Source organism: Knufia obscura, assembly GCF_036327395.1.
Source record: "Knufia obscura strain CCFEE 5817 isolate CBS 148926 chromosome Unknown scaffold_3, whole genome shotgun sequence".
Lineage (NCBI taxonomy): Eukaryota > Fungi > Ascomycota > Eurotiomycetes > Chaetothyriales > Trichomeriaceae > Knufia > Knufia obscura.
This window is the reverse complement of record NW_027042689.1, coordinates 705,539-727,764: the sequence shown is the minus strand read 5'-3', so window position 1 is coordinate 727,764 and position 22,226 is coordinate 705,539. Positions and strand designations below refer to the sequence as shown.

At 51.0% G+C, this 22,226-nt stretch overlaps 9 protein-coding genes across 9 annotated transcripts; 6 read left to right on the top strand and 3 right to left on the bottom strand.

The window, feature by feature from the left end:
* Window positions 1-262: 262 nt before the first annotated feature.
* Window positions 263-1,051, top strand: CCS1 (copper chaperone; the record flags this gene model as incomplete). The annotated part of the gene is made up of 2 exons (XM_064871769.1): window positions 263-365; window positions 414-1,051. 2 exons carry the CDS (start codon window positions 263-265, stop codon window positions 1,049-1,051), a joined length of 741 nt encoding a protein of 246 aa, XP_064732149.1.
* Window positions 1,052-2,050: 999 nt separating this feature from the next.
* Window positions 2,051-3,826, top strand: PMZ80_003339 (uncharacterized protein; the record flags this gene model as incomplete). The annotated part of the gene is made up of 3 exons (XM_064871768.1): window positions 2,051-2,065; window positions 2,115-2,264; window positions 2,312-3,826. 3 exons carry the CDS (start codon window positions 2,051-2,053, stop codon window positions 3,824-3,826), a joined length of 1,680 nt encoding a protein of 559 aa, XP_064732148.1.
* A 394-nt stretch (window positions 3,827-4,220) lies between these two features.
* On the bottom strand, window positions 4,221-5,525 carry PMZ80_003338 (uncharacterized protein; the record flags this gene model as incomplete). The annotated part of the gene is made up of 1 exon (XM_064871767.1): window positions 4,221-5,525. One exon carries the CDS (start codon window positions 5,523-5,525, stop codon window positions 4,221-4,223), a length of 1,305 nt encoding a protein of 434 aa, XP_064732147.1.
* Window positions 5,526-6,530: 1,005 nt separating this feature from the next.
* Window positions 6,531-8,317, top strand: PMZ80_003337 (uncharacterized protein; the record flags this gene model as incomplete). Its single annotated transcript, XM_064871766.1, has 5 exons — window positions 6,531-6,869; window positions 6,914-6,990; window positions 7,040-7,817; window positions 7,917-8,093; window positions 8,138-8,317. The coding sequence occupies 5 exons, from the start codon at window positions 6,531-6,533 to the stop codon at window positions 8,315-8,317; spliced, it is 1,551 nt and encodes a 516-aa protein (XP_064732146.1).
* Window positions 8,318-8,421: 104 nt separating this feature from the next.
* Window positions 8,422-9,716, top strand: BUD32 (serine/threonine-protein kinase bud32; the record flags this gene model as incomplete). The annotated part of the gene is made up of 2 exons (XM_064871765.1): window positions 8,422-8,425; window positions 8,731-9,716. The coding sequence occupies 2 exons, from the start codon at window positions 8,422-8,424 to the stop codon at window positions 9,714-9,716; spliced, it is 990 nt and encodes a 329-aa protein (XP_064732145.1).
* A 190-nt stretch (window positions 9,717-9,906) lies between these two features.
* On the bottom strand, window positions 9,907-10,827 carry PMZ80_003335 (uncharacterized protein; the record flags this gene model as incomplete). Its single annotated transcript, XM_064871764.1, has 1 exon — window positions 9,907-10,827. One exon carries the CDS (start codon window positions 10,825-10,827, stop codon window positions 9,907-9,909), a length of 921 nt encoding a protein of 306 aa, XP_064732144.1.
* Window positions 10,828-11,666: 839 nt separating this feature from the next.
* MAF1 (RNA polymerase III-inhibiting protein maf1) lies at window positions 11,667-14,349 on the top strand (the record flags this gene model as incomplete). The annotated part of the gene is made up of 2 exons (XM_064871763.1): window positions 11,667-11,831; window positions 13,300-14,349. 2 exons carry the CDS (start codon window positions 11,667-11,669, stop codon window positions 14,347-14,349), a joined length of 1,215 nt encoding a protein of 404 aa, XP_064732143.1.
* A 969-nt stretch (window positions 14,350-15,318) lies between these two features.
* Window positions 15,319-16,086, bottom strand: GST2 (Glutathione S-transferase 2; the record flags this gene model as incomplete). The annotated part of the gene is made up of 1 exon (XM_064871762.1): window positions 15,319-16,086. One exon carries the CDS (start codon window positions 16,084-16,086, stop codon window positions 15,319-15,321), a length of 768 nt encoding a protein of 255 aa, XP_064732142.1.
* A 908-nt stretch (window positions 16,087-16,994) lies between these two features.
* On the top strand, window positions 16,995-20,432 carry PMZ80_003332 (uncharacterized protein; the record flags this gene model as incomplete). The annotated part of the gene is made up of 4 exons (XM_064871761.1): window positions 16,995-17,311; window positions 17,508-18,991; window positions 19,091-19,122; window positions 19,170-20,432. The coding sequence occupies 4 exons, from the start codon at window positions 16,995-16,997 to the stop codon at window positions 20,430-20,432; spliced, it is 3,096 nt and encodes a 1,031-aa protein (XP_064732141.1).
* Window positions 20,433-22,226: the final 1,794 nt, after the last annotated feature.

Sequence of the window (22,226 nt, the reverse complement as noted above, 5' to 3'; positions counted from 1 at the left end):
TTGACACTGTGGAGCGGCGCTGCGGGTGCGCCTGTGTTCAGATGCAGTGATTGCCCGACACCCCGGGCGGGCTAAAAGGTAGGCGCTGATCGGCGTTGCAGGGCTTAAAAACGTGGTTCTGCAAGATGACCTCAGCGGGGGTGTGGTCGCTATTATTTTGATTTCAAAGCGCAGATGCGCCTCGGTCGCAACGACTGTTTGTGACTTGCTTGACACGACTATAGTTATTGGTCTCAACGAGGAACTTGAAGCAGCTAGAAAGATGATTGCACAAGAGATAAAACCTTTTCAGACAACCTTTGCGGTGCCACTGCATTGCGGCAACTGCGTCCAAGATGTGTCGGGCGCAGTTAACAAGCTGGACGGTAAGAAGTGTGGTAATTATGTACAAGAAGAATGGCTAACCCGTACAGGCGTCCTGAAAATTGAAGCCGACCTAAAGAATCAGCTCGTGTTCATTGAAGGCACAGCAGCTCCATCAACGATTGTTTCAGCCATTGAGTCGACTGGTCGCGATGCGATCCTGAGAGGAAGCGGCAGGTCGAACACTGCCGGAGTGTGCATCTTAGAAACCCATGCAGATGTAAAAGACCCGGTGAAGGGCCTGGCACGGATGGTTGAAGTTGGAAATGGCATGACCCTGATAGACCTGACAATACAAGGCCTGACTCCAGGCACATATCAGGCCACTGTGCGAGAAAGAGGTGATATTTCCGAAGGGGCTAGATCCACAGGCGGCATATGGGAAGCAATCAAAACACTCGGTGGTTGGCAACAGTCTCGAGGCGCATTTGGCGAGATCAAAGTTGGGAAAGATGGAAGAGGTAATGCTTTTCTCGACAAGCCTTTCTCGATATGGGAAGTAATAGGACGAAGCATGGTCGTCTCGAAAGAAGCTGAGCATTCATTTGCTCGAAACGATCCAGATACGTTAGTCGGTGTGATTGCCCGAAGTGCTGGAGTTTGGGACAACGATAAAACCGTGTGCTCATGCTCAGGCAAAACAGTCTGGGAAGAAAGGAAGGAACAGCAGAGTCGCGGCATGCTGTGACTTCCTTATCATTGGTCTTCGATGTGGTACTGTAGAAGGCTGCGACTGCCGCAGGACCGTACGGGGCTACGACAAGGGTAGGTATGAGCTCATGCTCGACGTTACGAGTTTGGTGGTTGTCATGAACCACGGCCTGAAACCCAATCTAAACACTTCTTTGACAACACGATTCTTCCTCTCGCACTTCGCGATGCTCGAATCTTCGTTCCTGCCATCCAACTTTCTCAACGTGTGCATCATCAGAGAGACTCTGTCAACTGATGGCACTCGCATGATTTAGGTGATGTGACAAGTTTCTTACCGTATGCTGCCATGCATGCCCAGCAGGGAAACTTACCAAAACTGAGCGCTTCGAACCGCCGATTTCGAAGCTAGACGGGCTGAAGCTCGGTACGAGCCAACTGTCTGGGCCGGTCTAGCCTTGTTTGACTTCCCGAGCCAGGGGTAAGACGCAGCTATCGTCCCTACGATGCCGCTTCAAGTTTAGGTTGTTCTGCAGAATCGATACGAAAGATGTGCCCCCGCCTGTTGGCTGATTGTCACAGGATCGTGGGAGACTGCAATGTGATTATGACCTGGCTTTGCAGCGCGAGCTTCACACCTTTCTTGTGATGCCAACTCGACGAGCCCTGGAGCTTTATTAGAGTCGCTGGCCGTGCCGCAAATTCTCCCGCGTATTTCTCGCGGAAAGTGCTTGCATCGGCTTCTTGATAGGCTATCCCACATTGGCGCCCAGCGTTGAACGGGGTCAGAGTCTTGTGCAGGCGCTTAATCCCTGCCTCATCTTCACTCCAGGAGCAACGGCTGGTCCGATCAGATTGTCCTGCAGCCGGCCGAAGCGATATTTGATCGCATGGTGCGTCTATTCCTGGGCTATTCTAGCAACTACCAAATCTTCTGGTTGTCGCGAAGTCTATCCTCGCCTGCGGTGCCAGTTGAGTTCGAAAGAGGAAAGGACTTCGAGTATTTTGTTGTGGTCGCCGGAATCGACGCGGAACAATGTCTCTCAAACAGGTGCGGACACCGTTCGAGTACTTCACGTGCAGCTAGTAACAGCATACAGGAAATCGAGACATGGGTTGAAGCGCTGAACTACTACGACAACAACGAATTCGAAAACTCCCTCAAGATATTCGACAACATAGCAGATACGTCTAAGATCCTGTTCAACTGTGGTGTGATACATGCAACAATTGGCGAACATGATCGAGCGGTATGTAGCATGGGCAAGATAAGAGGAACAAGGCTGACAAACAGCAGGTCGAATGCTACCAACGAGCCACCCAACTCGACCAATACTTAGCCGTTGCATACTTCCAGGAAGGCGTCTCGAATTTTTTGGTCGGCGACTTCGAGGAGGCTCTAGCAAATTTCAATGACACCTTACTATACCTGAGAGGAAACACGTATATCGACTATGAGCAACTCGGTCTCAAGTTCAAGCTCTACTCATGCGAAGTGCTGTTCAATAGAGGACTTTGCTATATCTATCTGCAGCAAGAGAAACCAGGCATGCAAGACTTCCAGTATGCAGTCAAGGAGAAGATGACACCAGACCACGATGTAATAGACGATGCTATAAGGGAAAGGGCGGTCGGTTACACCGTCTTCTCTATACCGGTGGGAGTGCTATATCGGCCTAATGAAGCGAAAGTCAAGAACTTGAAGACCAAGGATTACCTGGGAAAGGCCCGCCTCATAGCGACAGCGACCTCGAATACCTCCACCGGATTTGCAGGAGCCGAACAAAAACAACGGCAGATGCTAGAATCATCCGCGAAGGATGACCGACTGCCTGAGAACATTTCTTATGCAGCGACGAATCTGGTTGACAGAAGTTTGACCCGTAGAGGAGGCGGACGTGAACAGAGTGCTCCTCCGACCATGGGCAGCAGGAATCAGTTTCCTCCTACACCACCTCCAGATGGCGACAAGCCAAGGTCCAGTATGTCGAATGGGGTGCAGTTTCCAGTCAGAAACATGTCACTGAGGAACCGGAATCATCAGCCTACAGCATCTTTCAGCCAAGGGGACGCGAAACCTCAACCCCTGACCATACGCACGAATCCACAAGCCTTCGAGACCACACCACCCTTGTCCGATAGAGGTTCATCAACATCGGATGAGAAGCAGAGACCAGGCACAGTGAGAACAGCATCAGAACCACGAGGGCCACAATCAAGGCAGAAGCTTGTGAGGAGTGCGTCTCAACAGAATACCAGATCATCAGGCCCACTGTATGGAGAAACGACACGCCAACAGCTAGGCTATATGCCAGAAGAAGACACAGTAGACGATGTATATGGCATGTATAACAGACCGACCTCCAAGCCCAAGAAGCACAGATCAAGGCGACAGCAAGAATATCTGGACGAAGAAGATGAGTACATAAATTCTTCGCCAGATGAAGCAGCCTTGCAAGTGCAAAGGCGTTCACATTCACGCGGTCCGAGCGTGTCGTCAACAGCATCCTCGAAACGGCCAGAGATGCGTAAGATACGCGTCAAAGTCCACGCCAACGATGACACGAGATACATCATGCTCAATACGCCGCTTATCGAGTACGATGACTTTGAAAGCCGGGTGCGCGAGAAGTTCGGCATAAGAGGCAAGCTAAGGATGCTGATGCGTGACTTTGACGACGAGCCAGGGCAGATGATTACCATGGCTGATCAGGACGATTTGGATGTGCTGCTTAACCACGTCAAGTCGACTGCCAGGAAGGAAAGGAACGAGATGGGAAAGATGGAGGTTTGGGTGCAGCAGATGGTGTAGCTGCCAACCTGCCTTGACTGCATCCAGAGCAACGGCGACCATTAGATATCTTCGGATTTGACGACTTAGCGAACGAACATGTATATGACATTCTGGGAAGGACTGACATTCTGGGAAGGACGATTAAGGTTGTTCAAAGGCATGGCGCTGGCTTCCTGACATTAAGCATATCACGGCAGCTTACAGCGGTAGAATAAGAACGAATATTTACGAGCTCCTTGTTCGTCTTTCTGTATCTACGATACGTCTATAGGACAGAGAAGTATGTTTACGTTCGGGTTTATGTTTATGTACGGGTTCAGAACGAGTATAAAACAGGTTTAGAACGGGTTCAGAACGGGTCATTCACCAATCCAGCACCAAGGAGTACTACCCTCAATCTCCCAATCCCCTACTACCCTAACACCCCGACAAACTCATCCCCCCTCGGTCTCCTCACAATACTCCCGTCCGCACACTTAGTCTGCACACCCCCAATACTCCCCGAGCTCCTGAACCCAAGGAACCCCTTAACCCGGTCACTACATCTCTCAAGCACCTCCTCCTTCAGACTCAGACTAAAATTCTCCTGCTGCCTCATCCACGGTCGTACAAAGAACACCAGAATCACAGGGCGTTCCGATCCAGGCACTGTATTCGCGCCCGTGGCATGCCAAAGCCGACTCTCGAAGACGAGACATGTACCCGCTGGGCCGGCGGCCGCCACAGTATCAACAGTGGAATACGGGTCATCGGGCGCGAGATTGCCCTTATGTGACCCCGGCATAACGAGTGTCCCGCCGTTCTCGGGCGTGACGTCCTCAAGGAAGAACATCAGGTTCATGCCCACGGCTACATCACGGATGGGCGGCTGGATCGTGATCTGGTCCGTGTGCATGTGCATTGGTGTATTCCCCGGCCGGGCGATGTTAGCTGTATACGAGAACAGGATTGCGTCGTCGCCGAGGAAGTCCGGGACAAAGGCGGGGATAGTCGGGTTGTGGTCCAGGAGATCGATGAAGGGTTGACCTTTGTTGGGGAGGCACCAGATTCGTTGGTTTGGCTTTGATTCGCCGCCGTCATGGAATGAGATGCCTGCTTCGCGCTCGCCGCGGGCTTGCGACATGAGGCGGGATTTGAGCGTGGTGAGTTCGTGGGGTGTTAGGGCGTTCTTGAGGAGGCCGTAGCCCCATTTTGAGAGGTCGGATTTGACCTTGGAGACCTCCTCGGTTGGTGCCGGGAGGTCGGAGAGGTTGAGGCCTGAGAGCTTGGGGTGGGTTGCGCCGAAACCTGTGAGGGCGTCGCCTGTTTTCACGCCGATTCTGGGTGGGCCGGAGAGCATGTAGATGTGGCCCCAGTTTAGGGCGTAGCGGCTGTCCATTACGCCGTCGGCGAGGCGTTTGATGTTTGTGGCTAGGATGAAGACGTGGGCGTCGAGGTCTTGTGGGAGTTGTCCTTCGTGTGGTGTCATTGTTGGTGGTTGGACTTTGGCGTCGATGATGAGAGGTGCGTGGTCGCCTCCGAGACTCAATGCGAATTTTGCGTTCACTATGGCCATGGCAGGCAGATGGTCCTGAAGGATATGGACTGCATTCTGATAGTCCTCGGGGTTCACTGGCTGAGATGACCTTGAGTTGTTTACGTGGAGGTTCAAGTCTGCCGTAAGCCCCTTGATCTTGGTCGAGGGTGCTTCGGTGACTGTGCTGGTCTGGGTCGCCATGACTGTACTGAGATCGTCAAGATTGAGAGTGAAGTTGAACTTTGAGAAGGGTCAACGGTCATAGCGATACTTTGATAACGATGTTCTGCTCGGCCATGCTGCTTGTCAGATCATGCTCCGGACAACACTAGATGAGGAGACCCGAGGTGCTCTTGCCACAACCACCGGCCTATGGATCGTGCTCGAGCAGGGGTGTGAAGTTCGCCTCGGGCCAAGTCTCGACAATGTGACTACATCGACAGGCGGTTTCCGGTGTGGTATGCATGGCATTGACATAGGAAGCAACAACAAAAAAGTATTGTGCAAAGACCCCCGCACTACCTTCATATTGTGGCTTTCCTACAACCGACACAATCGGTTACTGCAATAGCCTTTCGGTCACAGCCATCCTGCATAGGTGCTCCTTGCGCCAGGTACCTCCCCACTGCGCTTGATTGACATCTTTGAAAAGTCCGGTTGCTGCTTCCTGGGTGCGTTTTGCGCTTTCAGCGTCGCCTCAGTCTTCACTCATTTTAACCTTCGATCGTCCTCTAGCCATTTTTGGATCAACCTTCGACTGACCTTTAACTTCTTTCACACGAACCTCAATGAACTTTCACTTCAGCAGATTCCATGCCCGGGCGTCTACCGCAGGCTTGTCCGCCTCCAACGTATCGCGCTAAGTATGCGAGAAACCCGGCTTTCTGGGGACTTGACTCATGAGACTCTGACATGGAGCATCGATATGCAAGATTCTCAGACAAGATTGACTCGGAAGACCTGACATGAAGAATTTGGCATGGGTGTAGAGATCAACCCCGCAAGAAGGCAGACCAATAAGTGCTAACTGTCCGCTCCGCTCTGGGGTGCATACCCGAGGGCCACACCTGCCATGCGCCGCTAGCGAGAGATGCCAAGCTTTCAACCAGGCTATCTCCCAACACCTGCCCAGCTCTATATCACCCTGAGGTGGCCGCCTACTCCTCGTATTTCTGACCAAACGACGACCATAGGAAGCACGCCGCCATGAACAAGTTCCGACTGTGGTGCATACTGTATACCTCCTTCGGAGCGTTCTTCTATGGCTATGACTCGGGCCTCACAACATCCATCATTGGCTATCCCGAATTCATCAGCTATTTTGGCTTCAACGCAACCAGTCTGGGTGCACTAGGCAGTGTTTACTATGCTGGGAATTTCATTGGAGCCTCGATCAACGTATGGCTGCCAGACAAGTTCGGGCGATTGAGGGGCATCCAGGTCGCATCGGTGGTCTCTCTTATCGGATGTGCTATGCAGACTGGGGCGCAAAGTCTGCCGGTCCTCCTTGTTGGAAGGGCGATTGGTGGCGTTGGTTGCGGCATTGTAAGTAGAACGTGGTGGACGGGGATGATATTAACCATGAACAGGTCTGGTCGTTGTGCCCAATGTTCGCAAGTGAGATGTCACCACCCAACTTACGTGGTCGTGTCGGAGGTCTTTACACGTAAGGTGCCCCCCGGATGACCTTTTGGACTGTGCTGATCAGCGTTCAGTGTAAACATCAATGCCTCATATGCTCTCGTTGAATGGATGGGTCTTGGTTTTTCTTACCTGTCGGGATCACAGCTCAAATGGCGAATTTTCCTGGCACTACAGATCCTCTGTGCAATCATCATGCTTGTCGGGTCTATCTGGATGCCGGAATCTCCGCGCTGGCTCATCGCCAACAACCGTGATCAAGAAGCATTTTCTATCCTCAAGCGTCTGCATGCTGTGAAAGGGCCAGCAAATTCAACCATTTCGGAAGAAAACGCCATCCAGGGCGAGGTGCCACTGTACAAGCGGGAATTCCATCAAATCGAGGCGCAAATTCGACTGGAGAAGGAGACTGCTCGGTTCGGCGTTGTCAAGATTCTCAAGACACCGAGCTACCGGAAAAGACTGTACATCATCGTCTTCTTCTTTTTCTTCCAGCAAGCAACGGCCATCATCCCCCTCCAGAACTACCAGGTGATTCTGTACAAAGCTCTTGGGCTCAGTGGGAAGATGCCCTTGATACTCGTAGGGGTGTGGGGCACGACAGCCCTACTAGTCGGGATCGTTGGTGCGTACTTCTTTGATCGGCTCGGTCGAAGGAAGAGTTTCTTCATCTCCATATCTGGTATCCTCCTAGGCAGTGCTATGCTTGCCGCTTTTTGGGCCAGGTACGAGGTCAGTAACAATACTAACAAGGTCATGGGCAATCTGGCGCTTTTGAGCATGTTTGTGTTCCTGGCAGGGTATGGATGGATCATGAACAGCTTTGGGTACACCTATACCCCGGAGATCACGGTGAGTAGCCCTCGCAGCGGTATCCTTAATCTTCCTTCGCGCGAAACCTGAACTGAACAAAACCCGAACTAAACGAAACTTGAACTGACGGATGAATAGCCGATGGAAATTCGTGCTACTGGCATGGCTATAGGCTTTGCAGCCAAGACAGCGCTGGTAGTCATGCTTGTGCAAGTCACACCCATCGCCATCGAGGCAATCAGCTGGCGATACTTTGTCATCTTCATTGTGATGGATATCATATTTGTCGTCGGCTTCTGGCTTTACTTTCCTGAGGTGAGCAATCGATCACTGCTAACGACTGGTACTGACATCTCCAGACCGCCAATATCCCGCTCGAGGAAGTTGCCGCCGTGTTTGGAGATGAGGTTGTGGTCAAGCTGGATGACTCGATCGAGGCTTTCAAGCATGTGCAGGTTGAGCAAGTTGGGGAGTTGCAGGAGAGAGACCGAAAACATGCGGACAGTAGAGATATTCAACACATCGAGGTGCATGGTTGATGCATGTATCGCGTCGCCCGTACTGTAGGATTTGCCTATCTCGAGATCAGCTCAGATAGTGGGATGTAGTACTTATATCATCATGGTAGGTCACGGTGATGAGCATGGGTACGCTTCATGCCCACGATCAACCACATATAGCTGAAGATAGCAAGGACGTCACACATGATACGGCGCGGAGGTGGAGGAAGTAAATAGAAATTAGAGAGGGGTGGAAGTCGGAGCCTCCACAGTCACTGTCAGTACGAAGTTAACTTCATGTTTCTACTCAAATCAACGTGCAGCGCAGCAGGATCTGCCTGTTATCACATCTTAGAATTTACACCTGACCCTCTATTCCCGACCGCACTACCCAAACCGCTTCCAGTTCGTGCTGCGCACGTCTATAACTGTACATACTATTCTGATCGCAGCCATGACCACCGACCTAGCAGCCACCGCGCCCGCCACAAACCTCTCCGCCGCAGCCTCCACAACACACGTCCTCCCCTCACCCTTCACATACACGCAGCCCCCTCCCACACTTCTAACGCAAGGCGCCGAAGCGCTCGTCTACAAAACACATTTCCTCGACGAGTCCACGCCCGCGATACTGAAGTTCAGACCGAGTAAAGCGTACCGACACCCCACGCTTGATGCGCGGCTGACGAAGCAGAGGGTTCTCGCTGAGGCGAGGGTGCTCGTTAAGTTGAGTGGATTGGGTGCGGAGAGCGAGGTTAGTGTGCCGGCGGTGTTGGGGCTAGAGTGGGATGTGGGACGGAAGGTTAAGGGTGCGGAGGGGGCTGTGAGGGTGCGAAGAGGGGAGGATGTTAGTCGGCTGCGGATGGGAGAGGAACAAGCTCCGGGGCAGAAGGGCGCATGGATTCTAATGGAGTATATTGAGGGTGGGAGTGTCAAGGAGTTATTGAGAGGTGTTGACAGCTATGTGAAGGGAGGTGGTGATACACTTGCTGTGGAGGAGAAGCAGGGGATTGAGGAGGATGTCAAGAGCTTGCTGAGGCGTATTGGACGGGCGGTTGGTGCTATGCATAGTAGGGGAGGGGTTGTGCATGGGGATTTGACGAGTAGTAATATTATGGTGCGGCCACGGAAACAGGATACTATGAATGGTCATGCAGAAGAGCAGCAGAGGAGTGACTCTCCGGATTTGAACGGCGAGATTGTGTTGATCGACTTTGGGCTTGCTACGCAGTCTATACAGGACGAAGATCGAGCTGTAGATCTCTATGTCCTGGAACGGGCGTTTGGGTCTACACACCCGAGACAAGAGAGATGGTTCGATGCGGAGGTTCTGCAGCATCAGGACGGTTACAAGGGTAGCTTTAAGGACGCTAATGTGGTGCTCAAGAGACTGGAGGAGGTCAGAATGCGAGGGAGGAAGAGAAGCATGATTGGGTAATGCAGTGATGGAAAAGGCAGACGAAGCAAACGAAGTCACGATCACCAAAGACTCAGAACGATACGGAGAAACAGACATGTACAGATGCCCAAACGACGAGCTGCAACTGGCTATATCAAGCATGATGCCTGATTTCATATCCAATTCAAACCGCCAACGCCACGCTAAAAGGCAAGTTGTTATCGGTCATTCAACACTTTGCAGTGGAGGACAACCCGTCCTCACTTTCTCCGAGTTGAGCTACGGCATAGTAGCCTTTGTTCTCGACAACACCTCGGTCCTTTACGACCGCGGTATACTTGATCACCCATTGAGGCTCAATGTTGCCCTTCAAGCCTGGCTCTGAATCTGGCGCATCTGCAGTAGAAGCGAGTATCTTCGCGCCATCGCCTTGGCTAAGCAGCTCACGAGTCGTCCCACAAGGAAGGATGTCCATACAATCATTGTGCGTCAGAAGCTCGATATTCTTCTCCTTTGCATACAAGATCAGCGACTTCGGCACGACACAACAATCCTTGACGTTGATCTGGTCGACCGTTGGCCGTACGGAAACCTCGGGAAGAAACTTGTCCAGTCTGTCTGAGCTGAACTCGGAGAGACCCAACTGTGATATAATGCCACGGGAGTGGTAGTCCTCCAACACCTTCCAGGACTTCACCTGTGCATCTAAGCCCTGCGACTCGTCGCTGATTGCGCTAGCATCTTCGTCGGCCGACAGCTCTTCCTCACCATCGTCGTCAGCATCAAAAGTCACTCCAGGAAAACTGACAATCAGGAGGTCAATGGTCTGGACTCCCAGCTCTTTTAGAACGATGTCTATGGCATCGCGGGTATGCTTGCATCTTCTCGAGGCGGGAATACCGGGCAGGTAGAAGAGCTTGACTGTGATGTCATATGCTTCTCGTGGTTCTGAGAGGGTCTGCGACCGCAGATGAGGAATATAAAGGGTATCACCATCCTGCTCTGTCCACTCCTTGTACGCCTCGCCCGGCTTCGCAGAGGGAGAGACGTGGTTTTGGTGCAGGGCGAAATTGGCGTGCAAACCATTGACGAGTTCGACATTGGACTTCGAATAGAGTGGTCGGCGCATCAGCGACGGTCCAGAGGACATCACATTGCTGTTCCATAATGAGCGATTACTCCATGATAGGCTTACCAATCTTACGATGTAGATAACACCAGCTTCATTGTAGGCATGACCTTTGTTCCAGCAGTATTGTTCGATACACCAAGCGCAGTATAACCTAGAACAACAGCACTTCAATCTTGTCGGGCATCACCAAAGTAATTAGTGAAGGAAGGTGCGTTCGTCACGTTTAGTCGATTTCCGATCTGCAGCGGTGCCGAAGGAAACCCAGAGGGGCACTTGACCACGGCCGTTGGTGGATCGCTCTTCCAACATCGTGACATCCAATTTTACGAAACACCACCTTTTTCAACTGCGCACACTTTCTTCTCTACCTGCACCATAGTTTTGAGGTACAATGGCCATCAAGTAATGCTCACTGGCATCTGTATCTAGGACAGCGGCTGACCCTTTTTCTAGCTATCTCATCTTGCTTTCCAGGCAGGGCAAAGTGGTTCGTTGACTCCCGTGGTCACCCACCACAGAATTCAACTCAAGATCTTGGGCTGACACAAATCGCAATATTAGAGATTAGCAAAATGGTTCATTACCCTCTCACCGAAAGAGAAAGCCAAAATCATCAAAGATGTTTCCCAACTCGTTCTTTCCAGACGCACTCGAATGTGCAATTTCCTTGAATACAAAGGTTGTTCTTGCCTGCAACCTGCTTATCCAAAAATGATCTTGTATGCTGACACCTTGACCACAATACAGACACAAAAGTGGTCTATCGTCGATATGCTTCCCTGTTTTTCATCGCTGGTTGCGCCTCTACGGACAATGAGTTGATCACCCTCGAAATTGTGCATCGATATGTCGAGCAGATGGACAAATACTACGGCAACGTCTGCGAACTCGATATCATCTTCAACTTTCAAAAGGCATACTTCATACTCGATGAGCTGATATTAGCTGGAGAAATGCAAGAGAGCAGCAAGAAAAATGTGCTTCGAGTGATTGCCCAGCAGGACAGCCTCGAAGATATGGAGGTGAGCATATCTATCTTCCATTCGCAGGCAGCTGCCATCCGCTTGTGCAAACTGCTGTCACTTGCTTTATTGCCCTGCTGCCCTCTTGCCCCATCGATTCTCTCGTTACTACATGCCACAGCAACTAATCTAAATTCTCTATATTCTCAAGGTCGAAGAAGAAGTCACAAAGATCATGTAGACGTCTTCTCTCACATGGTCTCCCGGATATCACACGACGATAGATCTTATGGTTGCCAGTATCGCTAACAGGTTTTCTCGGATCATTCAGGCAGATGAAACTTTGCAGAAGCTGAAGGAAGCCGGGCTTTACGCTGAATGAGGCATTACGATACTATGGCTGGGACGAAACCACATCTTCTATCTCCCCACGCTGCGGCACTACAGTCCCGCTCTACTGCCAAGACTATGTTTTTGTTGGCAGACGTACGCTATCATTCGAATCAAGTACACTCCATATCGCGAATGAAGGAGAAACCATGGGATTCATTGGCATGAGCGGACGAATTATGTGGAGCTCTGTTCAGATGCCGTACTGTCGAATGCTCCGCTGCTCAACGAAAACTCTGGTATAGTGCACCGCAAACTACAATTCGTGGGTCATTGAGGGCTTGTGCATAGAAGGTAGGAACGATTTGAGCTTGCCGAAGGGGCAGAAAGGCTTCTGAGCTGATTTGGCCATGAAACATGGAATGCACGACTCTCGAATTCCTGGGAGGCACGAAGGGTAACCGACTGCAGAGAAGAAGCAACCACTGATGATTTGCTACACAGAGCACGTGAACCTGAAGTCTTGAATACAAGATGCTCTTGTAAACAGGAGTTTGTTCAGTCATATTTGTTCTCTTGCTACATGTGCTTTGTTGATTGGACGATTGCGTGTCAGACTATGGCACGTGACTAGCTCAGCTGCGGTCTCGCCAACTTCAAGTTGAACCCCTCAAGGCCAGGCCGACGACATTCCAAACCACTTTCAACCACAACGACGAGATGATATCGACACCGAATCACACCGACTGCTAGGCGAAAGCGCCTGGCTATGCTTGTCACTTCAGAGCCGTCTCTGCCGCCAGCTTGGATATCTCTGCATCCGTAACAAAGTAGCTTGACCAGTCCGGAAAGACGCGCAAGCCATCGCAAACACAGCGCCATCAATCGCGGGCCCTCATTTGGCCGCCTCCAACCGAAAACAGCATCGACATCTTCACATTCCATACGGTATCGAACCCCCTTCGTATCGCCGGCCGACTCAACACGAATCCTGCTAAATCTTGCCCACATTCTGGAGTTTGCCATAGATCAGGATGAAGGTGCGAGAACACTTGAAAGATCCAAGCTGGGGCTGCCGGAAACGGGCGAAAGACGAGGTGACCCGCTCTCAGGCTGGAAACTTGGATTTCTCCCCGAACAGGAAGGCAGTCCTGGCTGACGATCGTCTATTTGTGGTCATTCGCTAACATCTCGCTAGTTCGTCGCACACCGTGATTTTGACTATGTCAGCTCTTCGCTAAACTTCACCACGCCAGATCTCTACATTCAAGGAGGATGCGACCTCTATACGACGAAAGCGGCGGGAGGAGACAAGAAGTTGTACAAGAACATTGAGAGTGATCTCGAAGCACAATATGCATCAAACGTACAGTTTTCGCGGTCTCTTTCGCCTCCGCAGAAAGATGCAATGGCAGGAACATTGAACCTGGACCGGAAGAGCCCCTTCGGTAACCTCGGAGTGGGTAGCGCCAGGCGCACATATGCATATTTGATCGCAACGCTAAACGCTTCGCATCCAGATTACGACTTCTCCATGGTGCTCAGGCCATCAGATTTCAAACGCGAAAAGAGCCTCAGAATGGTTATGAACGACTTCGACAGTACACTGTACAACCTACGGCCGCGAGCTGCTTCATCTTTTATGACGAAGTCAATCTTGCAACCTGGCGCCGCATACCCGCCTAACAGTCAGGCACTATGGGGCCCAAATATGTGGAGGCTGATCGATCAACAGATGAGCCTTAAGGAGTGCACCATCTATCGATACTGCCCCGAAGAATTCGACCCATTCGAGGACGACGAAGCCGGCCACATGTGGTCAATGAACTACTTCTTCTTTAATAAGATTAGGAAGAGAGTATGTTACATCTACCTCCGTGGTATCAGCATACTGGCACAACAAGGCGGTCCCGAAACCCCGCTTAGGACGCCCATCAAGGACAAAAGAGACCTCGATGAAGCTTCGGAGGGCTGGCTGTCACCTGTCACTGAAGGTGCGCGGAAGCGTGCGAAATACTGGTTTGGCGATAGAGACGCCGTCTCCGTCAATGATTATGCTTATAATGCTAACAGCAGGCTGAGCACTTCTCAACCGGTTGAGTTTCCGGAAAGCTTCTCACCACCGACGAGGCCTGTTGTGGATGACAATGATCAGTATGTGCTTAGTGATGAAGAGATACGGAGTGCTAGAAGTCATAGCACGCTTCGTGGCGTGAGCGAGGAAATCGTTGGGCACTTGGATATTTGAAGCTGTTTGCTTTGTATGCAGCAATGGCGTTATGCACATTCTCCTGGAACGGATGATGAAGGATTATGATTCTGATTTGCTATTATGATACCCGATAATGCGGGCGTTCTGGTCGGTGGGAGAGACCAGGAAATGCCTTCTACGACAACAACAACATCAACAACAGCACGGCAATTCTGCTATATGATCGGCGCTACAGGAACTCAAGGGGTATTCTTACGTCGGATAGGAGGACATCAAGCCTCAAGAATGGTGCTGTACTATCGGCTGGTCTTACCAGCACTTTCACTTCATAGCTCACTAATAGATAGGAACTCTTGGTATCTCTATTTTACCTCTTGCCGCCGTCTGCTTTGCCTCGAATTGACCATTCCATGATACGTCAACGTCAGTTTTTTTGAGCTCACGTAGATAGGACACAATCGTTATTGACAGCGCCACAGGGAAGGAGTCAATTAGTGAAGATGGAAGTAGCCATCATGGGCATTACTCACTAAACGCCGCAACAGCCGAAGGCCGCAACGGGCAGGAAGACGCGCTCGTCGGTAAAAACACAAGCGAAGCGCGATCAATACTCATCAAGGAAAGCGCGCCCAGCGAAAGGCAGGCACCACCAACACTTAGGGAGAAAGGCAGGTACATCCAACCTTTAGGATGAAGGTGCAACTGGGAAAGTCGCTCCTTCCCTGTAGCGACTACCGGTTTGAGGAAGCTACGACGTAGAGTTTCCTGCGAGGAAAGCACGACATTGCCTCTTAAGCGGGCACGACTAGTCTCAAGGACGATGTGAAGAAAGCTCACCGCGAATATACTGTAGCTAAGCACAATCACAACGAAAGGAATTCTCGAGAGTGCGAAACGTCCATAGCGGCTTAGATAACATCTACAGCTAGTTCGGCTCTTCCACCAATGTGGCACTTTTAATACAAGCCCGAATTTGGGCAGTAAAGTCCTCTCTGCATACAACCATCACTCTTTCTTCTTATCATCATTCATCCCCTGCATAATCCACTTGCTAGAATTCTTCGCATATGCATCCGCCTCCTCAGGCGACTTAGCCAACATCTCCTTGATCTTCAACGGCTTCGGCACCGCACTCCCCTTACTCACGCCCTCCCTTGCACTCATCATCTCCTCCCACTTCTTCACATTCGGGAACTCATCTATATTCACGCCTGCCCAGCCAGCGAAGATGACCCAGCCGATAGTCGTGATATCCGCGATGCTGATGTGGTCGCCTACGATGAACCCGCTTTTACTATCCTTGAGATGTTTATCCAGGACGCCATAGAGACGTCGCGACTCGTTGATATACCTATCAATTCCGTATTGGATCTTCTCCGGCGCGTACCGGTAGAAGTGGTTTGCTTGGCCCTGCATTGGTCCCAACCCGCCGTGTTGCCAGAAGAGCCAGTTGTTGCACTCGTAGTATTCGCGGGATCCCCTGGGGAAGGAGATCTTATGGTCTGTGTCGTATTCATCGGCGAGGTATTGGAGGATTGAGCCGCCTTCGAAGAGGCGGATTTGTTGGCCGGTGGAGTGGGTGTCTGTCATTGCTGGGATGCGGCCGTTGGGGTTGATTTCGAGGAACCATGGTTCTTTTTGTTTGTTGGTGGAGATGTTGATGTGCTCTGTTTTGTAGGGGAGAGAGAGTTCTTCTAGGGCTATGGAGGCTTTGATGCCGTTGGGGGTTGAGTCGGTGTAGAGGGTTATGTTTGGGCGGTTGGAGGTGGACATTGTGGTGGTGTGGATGGATGCTGTTGCTTTTGCTGCTTGATCTACGAGGTGTTCTGCTGTTTGCTTTATTCTGGTTAAGGACGATGCCATATATTGAATCTTCTGAGATGTAGGAAGTCACGATTGATGTAGTTGCCTATGTATTTCCGTGCCGGATTCTCTCGCACTCTATTTCACCTACCTTTTGTCATCGCGTGCTCATAATGACGTTTTACTGTTGAAGACGTCAAGTTGGAGAGACTTCGATTCCTAAGCTTGAATAGAGTTGCCGTCGAATGCCGTTCGTCCAACGTTCACAACTTATGCTGCTGACAATGAAGTTGTAGACAGCATATGAACAGCGTAGTCCTCGGTACTTGCCATCATTGCTATCGCTATGGACCTGCAATCTTCTGCCCGGGCAGAATTGTAGGAGAGACACACCGTGCGCGTTGGTCAGCGACCGTCGTTTTTGCTCTCTCCAGCACAACAAAATTCCTACGGTATGCCGCCCAATCACCGCCCTGGGCAGATCGAAGAAGTGCCCGCAAATGCGGAGGTATGATTCGGGCAAAGGGTGTCAGATATGCAAGCGATGAAGCTGATTATACCAGTTTAGGTACCGTGCCCTGTGTTCCTGCTGACGGCGCGTAGATTTCAGGTCAAGCGTCATGCTGGTGCATGCGATCAATAGCCTAACACACTCGCATGCCGAAATATCCTCGACGTCTTGCCGCATCCCGCATGATCGTGGTCGTTAAAATGAAATAGCTGCACAGGCGGTGATGATGCCTTCTTGTTCAGAATACTAAAGGGTTTGGGTGGTTACTGATCACGAGCGTGACATGATTGCTTCTTCCTTTCGCTTGAGTTCTCTTTTCGTTGTACATTTTGGCAATCCCGAATCCTAATGCCGTTGCCCTCCCGTCATGGTTGAAACCATTACACAGAACGGCACGTCGCCCCCATCTGAAGTATCACCCTCAAATACCCAGCGCTCGTCATCGAGACACTCGGCGCAGGAGAAGCCATGGAACAACAAGCAGAATGACACAGAGGAACGTCAGCACCTTTCGAGAGAGATATCGAGACGGAGCTCAAGACGGCAGCCAAGATGGTGGAAGATACGCTTCTTCAAGGGAATGATTGACGATGTCAAAAGAAGAGCGCCATTCTATTTGAGCGACTGGACAGATGCGTGGGACTACAGAGTTGTTCCTGCTACGGTCTACATGTACTTTGCAAAGTATGTTGCGCAAGCACGAATGCTGAAACACCTGTCCCTGTCCGACTATTTTTGGTCTCCGCGAGATAATGAGTTTCGTCGGCGCCATGTTGACATCGCGAATCCTCAGCAGCAGAGCAAGATCTGTTTGGAGCCGTCCCAGGCGCACGCACTGCAGACCACTCGCAGAATGAATTTGCTAACTTATGCTTCGCAGTATCCTTCCAGCGCTAGCTTTCTCTCTCGACATGTTCGTGAAGACCGACAACTCGTACGGTGTGAACGAAGTGCTGCTAGCTAGCGTCCTAGGCTGCGTCGTCTTCGGCGTCTTCGCATGTCAGCCTCTAGTGATTGTCGGAGTAACAGGCCCTATTACAGTCTTCTCCTACACAGTCTACGACATCGTGGTTCCAGCTGGCTACAACTATTTCAGTTTCATGGCATGGGTCGGCATCTGGTCGCTGATCATGCATTGGTTCTTGGCCATCTCGAACTCGTGCAACAGCCTGACATATATCACCAGATTCAGCTGCGACATCTTCGGCTTCTATGTTGCCTTCATCTACCTACAAAAAGGCATCCAGGTGTTGACTCGACAATGGGAGAACAACGATGCGGGAAGCCCATACCTCCAAATCATGGTTTCACTGCTCGTCTTCGGCTTCGCATACCTCTGCGGCATCATCGGTGAAAGTCCCCTGCTGCACAGACATGTCAGAAAGTTCGTCGAGGATTACGGCACTCCTTTGACCATCATCTTCTTCACTGGATTCGTGTACATCGGCCACATGCGGGACGTCAGCCTGGACAAACTCCCAACCAGCAAAGCATTCTTTCCGACCACGGATCGATCATGGTTCGTTAACTTTTGGGATGTGTCTGCTGGCGAAGTCTTCCTTGCACTTCCATTCGGACTGTTACTCACGATTCTATTCTGGTTCGATCACAACGTCTCATCTCTAATCGCACAAGGCACAGAGTTCCCACTCCGCAAGCCTCCCGGTTTCCATTGGGATATCTTCTTGCTCGGTCTCACAACCGGTGTTGCAGGCTGGTTGGGCATCCCGTTCCCCAACGGTCTGATACCGCAAGCACCATTCCACACCGCGTCTCTCTGCGTGACGAAGAGTGTTATGAACGAAGATGGAAAGGCAGTACGAGTTACAGACCACGTCGTCGAACAACGAGTTAGCAACCTCGCTCAGGGTCTCCTCTTCCTCGTGACGATGACGGGTCCTCTTCTGATCGTGCTGCACCTCATTCCGCAGGGTGTCCTTGCGGGTCTCTTCTTCGTCATGGGCGCACAGGCACTCGCCGGCAACGGCGTAACCCTGAAGATCATATACCTCCTCAAAGATAAAGAGCTGACGAGTCCAACGGACCCGCTACGGAAGCTCGCGCGTCAAAAGATGATTTGGGTCTTCGTCGCGATCGAGTTGATTGGATTCGGCGCGACATTCGCGATTACGCAGACTATTGCTGCGATTGGATTCCCAGTGTTCATTATTGCGTTGATTCCGATCAGGACGTTTATCATGCCGAGGTGGTTTAGAGAGGAAGAGTTGAAGGCCCTTGATGCGCCTACTGCGGGGGAGTTTGTGATGGAGAGTGTGGGTGGTGCGTATGGGGAGACGCCGAGTTGGGGGGATACACCTAGGGATGAAGAGGAGGGAGATGTTGCTATTGAGGCTGGGAGAGAGGGTTCGCATGCAAGAGGAATAGAGAAACGAGAATAGAATAGACTCGGCTATGTGAATATTTCATATCGAGCGTTGCTTACGAGGAGATTTAACCACCTAGGGTGTCCTTCCGACGAGAACAACTTCTTCCGTGTTGCTGGAAGAACCGTATCTTCCGAGATAGTATAACTGAGTCTCAGGCGAGAGGCAAGAACAAGCTGATCAAGGCACGAATCCAGAAGCTTTGGATTGCTCTTAAGCAACAGGCCCTTCCGACCCTCTCTTTGAATGCACAACGGCTACAACGCACCTTCCGAGTCATCTTTACCTTCATAATCGAGCACGTCGACGATGATGCCTACCTAGAACGGCAAGCAGCACCCAACTGGAAGGCGACGCTCCTTTGGCTGCGTAAGATTGACCAAGATCTTTTCATCGATACGTGCATACAAACCCTGCGGCCAGAATCTCTCGAAGCCTTCACGACACAAGATGCATGGGACAACTTCACAAAGACCGTTGCAGACTTGCAAGAAGCGCAGAAAGAACTGCCAGAGGCACAAAGCGTCGTATATTTCTTCCACTTCAGTGGATTGAAGAATGAGCAGCCAATTCTCCGAGGGAGGAAACAGAAGCTTTTGAAACCGTCGACATCCTACACTGGGGAAACACTGCTCTGGCCAATCCGGCTTTCTGCACACCTGTGGGAGTTGGCCAGAGCGCTATTGTACTGGTATCCGACAGCAGCCTGCTACGAAATTTTCCACAGAATACAAATCGCTCGCCTCGACTTTATGCGGCAGCACCAGCTTGCAGATCATCTTATCTGCATCAGCTTCAGTGTTGAGACTGCTACTGCAATCATCATCGGCTCATTCAAGAACCCGCCTCACATAGGCAGCCGTGGTGAAATAGCTTGCTCAGAACTGCAGAATTATATAACTTCACCTCGAGCAGAATACGACTTCCCTTCCGCGACACCAGATGTCCAGCCTTTCAATACGATGTGGCCATTCAACCAAGCATGCACACGATTCCCATGGCGAATCCGCGAAGACGAGTTTGTGTCGAAGCATTTCGAAGCTTGGCATGCAGATTCAGTAAGTGAAGAGGAGTTTCTGCTTCGAGCCGAGGACGACCTTGCCAAAGAGCTCGAGAGCCAACCGCGTCTGGAAATGAGGACAAAGGCTGGCTATCCTGAGGCGAGTGAAAGATCTGGGCTTGGCCATACTGAAATCTGGCAGAGGCAGGCACAAGATCAACATCGATGGCGAAGAGGACATGATGCGAACAGATTACCTGGTAGGACAAATTCGAGAATTCCACGCCGAGCATCTCGATTTGTGGCAGAGTCAAGTGATTCAACAATTGGGCCTGTTTTTGAAGAATGTGCTCCCGGAGCATGGGTTCACCTTTGGCGAGTTGCGTGGCGCAATGGTAAAACTCATGGCGACGGGTTATGAATTTCAACACCATGGACGTGGATTCCTGAACCAACTGGACTTTTGAAAGGAACACTACGAATATATCTTGCAGGCTTTGGAAGATACTCGTTTCGAGTGGACCGGCCCAACCAAGTTAGCAAATGAGATGTTGACAGACTTCCAACTAGAGTATATCGAGGATACACACCTTGGATGCGCCCAGATTGTTGGAAACCATGGCAGATTTATGGTCTTGGGGAGGCGCTGGCGTCCACGAAGGATGTCGAGGTTCCTCGGAGTCAGAGATTCAATTGACGGGGTGAGAGAAGTCAAAGGTTGAGATCACCAGAATCAAAGGTTGAAGTGAGAGATGTTGAAGGACGAATCCATGAAAGCCAGAGATTGAATTGAGAAATGTTGAAGGGTGATTTGATGAAGTTTAAAGGCTGAGGTGAAAGAGGTCGACCTCCAACATCTCTCACTTCAGCCTTACTCTAAAGGGTTTCTAGTAGCTTCCAAGTATCTATCCAGAAGAACCCCGAGTGCAGTCGTCAAGGCCCTCGAGAAGGTCCTTGAGAAAATCGATGTGGTTTGAGCCGAGCCACATTGTCAATACCAGCAGCCTGATCCCCTTAGGGTCTTGGAATCGTGCCTGGTAGCTTTGTGTCTGCATGCCTGAGAACGTCTAAGCGGCTGCACCGGTCTGTGTTAGCTACCAGTCATGCAGGTAAACGATCTCCCGCCGTCCCGGAGCTCGATACATGGATGCCTGACAAGCATAGAGCTCAGTCAGCATAAACACCGAGCATTGATCCCGCGACACAAACCAAGCTCTCGTCTGTGCCTAGCTTGAGGTACACGAAGCATTGACTGGTCCGCAACACTCCTTCATCATCTCGCATCTTTGGCTTGGTATGTCATAACAGACTGCTCCGATGTAATGTCAGTCCTGAGCCGATACCTCTAACTGAACAATCAGACCAACCTCGTCGCTGCTTCAAGATCGACAGGCCAGAACATTCTCTCGTATATCCAGCTAGCTATCGTGCACCTGCTGAAGTAATGAGAATCTGACTGTGTCGAACTCCAGAAAGCATTGAAGATTGGCTAAAGTGCCTCGAGAACCGCGGTGAAGAATACGAGGAAACGGTCTGGATGCTCGATGTTGCTAGCGAATCAGATGCGATATCCAGCAAATCGTCAATTCGTGTTTGTGGTTCGCACGTTGAGGAGTGTAACACCTTGTAGAGCTGGACTATGGGCTTGCAATGTCCACTTGCGGCTTGCTGCTGAGGTCAGATTGCTTCGAGGACTGCGTGGAAGCGGGATAGCTGCTCGAACCGCATGAGGATAAGTGTGAATATTGATTAGCCGAATAGGGATACCGCAGTGGTAAGTCAGCGTAGCAGGTATGTTCCGCCAATCAAACTCCAAAAGCATGCTTACCAAAGATTTGCGGCAAGGTTGTTCAGATGCAATGGTGCAAATGCTGAATTGGGAGCGGGATTGATATGTACATCGCATACTTGCGGCTTTCGCTTGAGTGTGCCAGTGCAACTAAGTCATGCCCGTGTGCATCATGATCTGCTGTGGTCGCTTCTGCTAGACGTAACCTGGCGAGCTCCATCGAAGGTTCGCAGAAGCTCGCTAGAAGGCCGCTGGTGATGCACATTCGCAAGTCGGCAGGTGTGGGCACGGTGCAAAATATGTTGCTGGCAGGTTGTGCACTTACGCGATGCGTCGCCATGGACATGTCGTGCAACATAGATCATTGATATTGGTTGGAAAGCCCATGAATCATCACACTGCTGCCAAGTTGTGCGAGATAGTCAC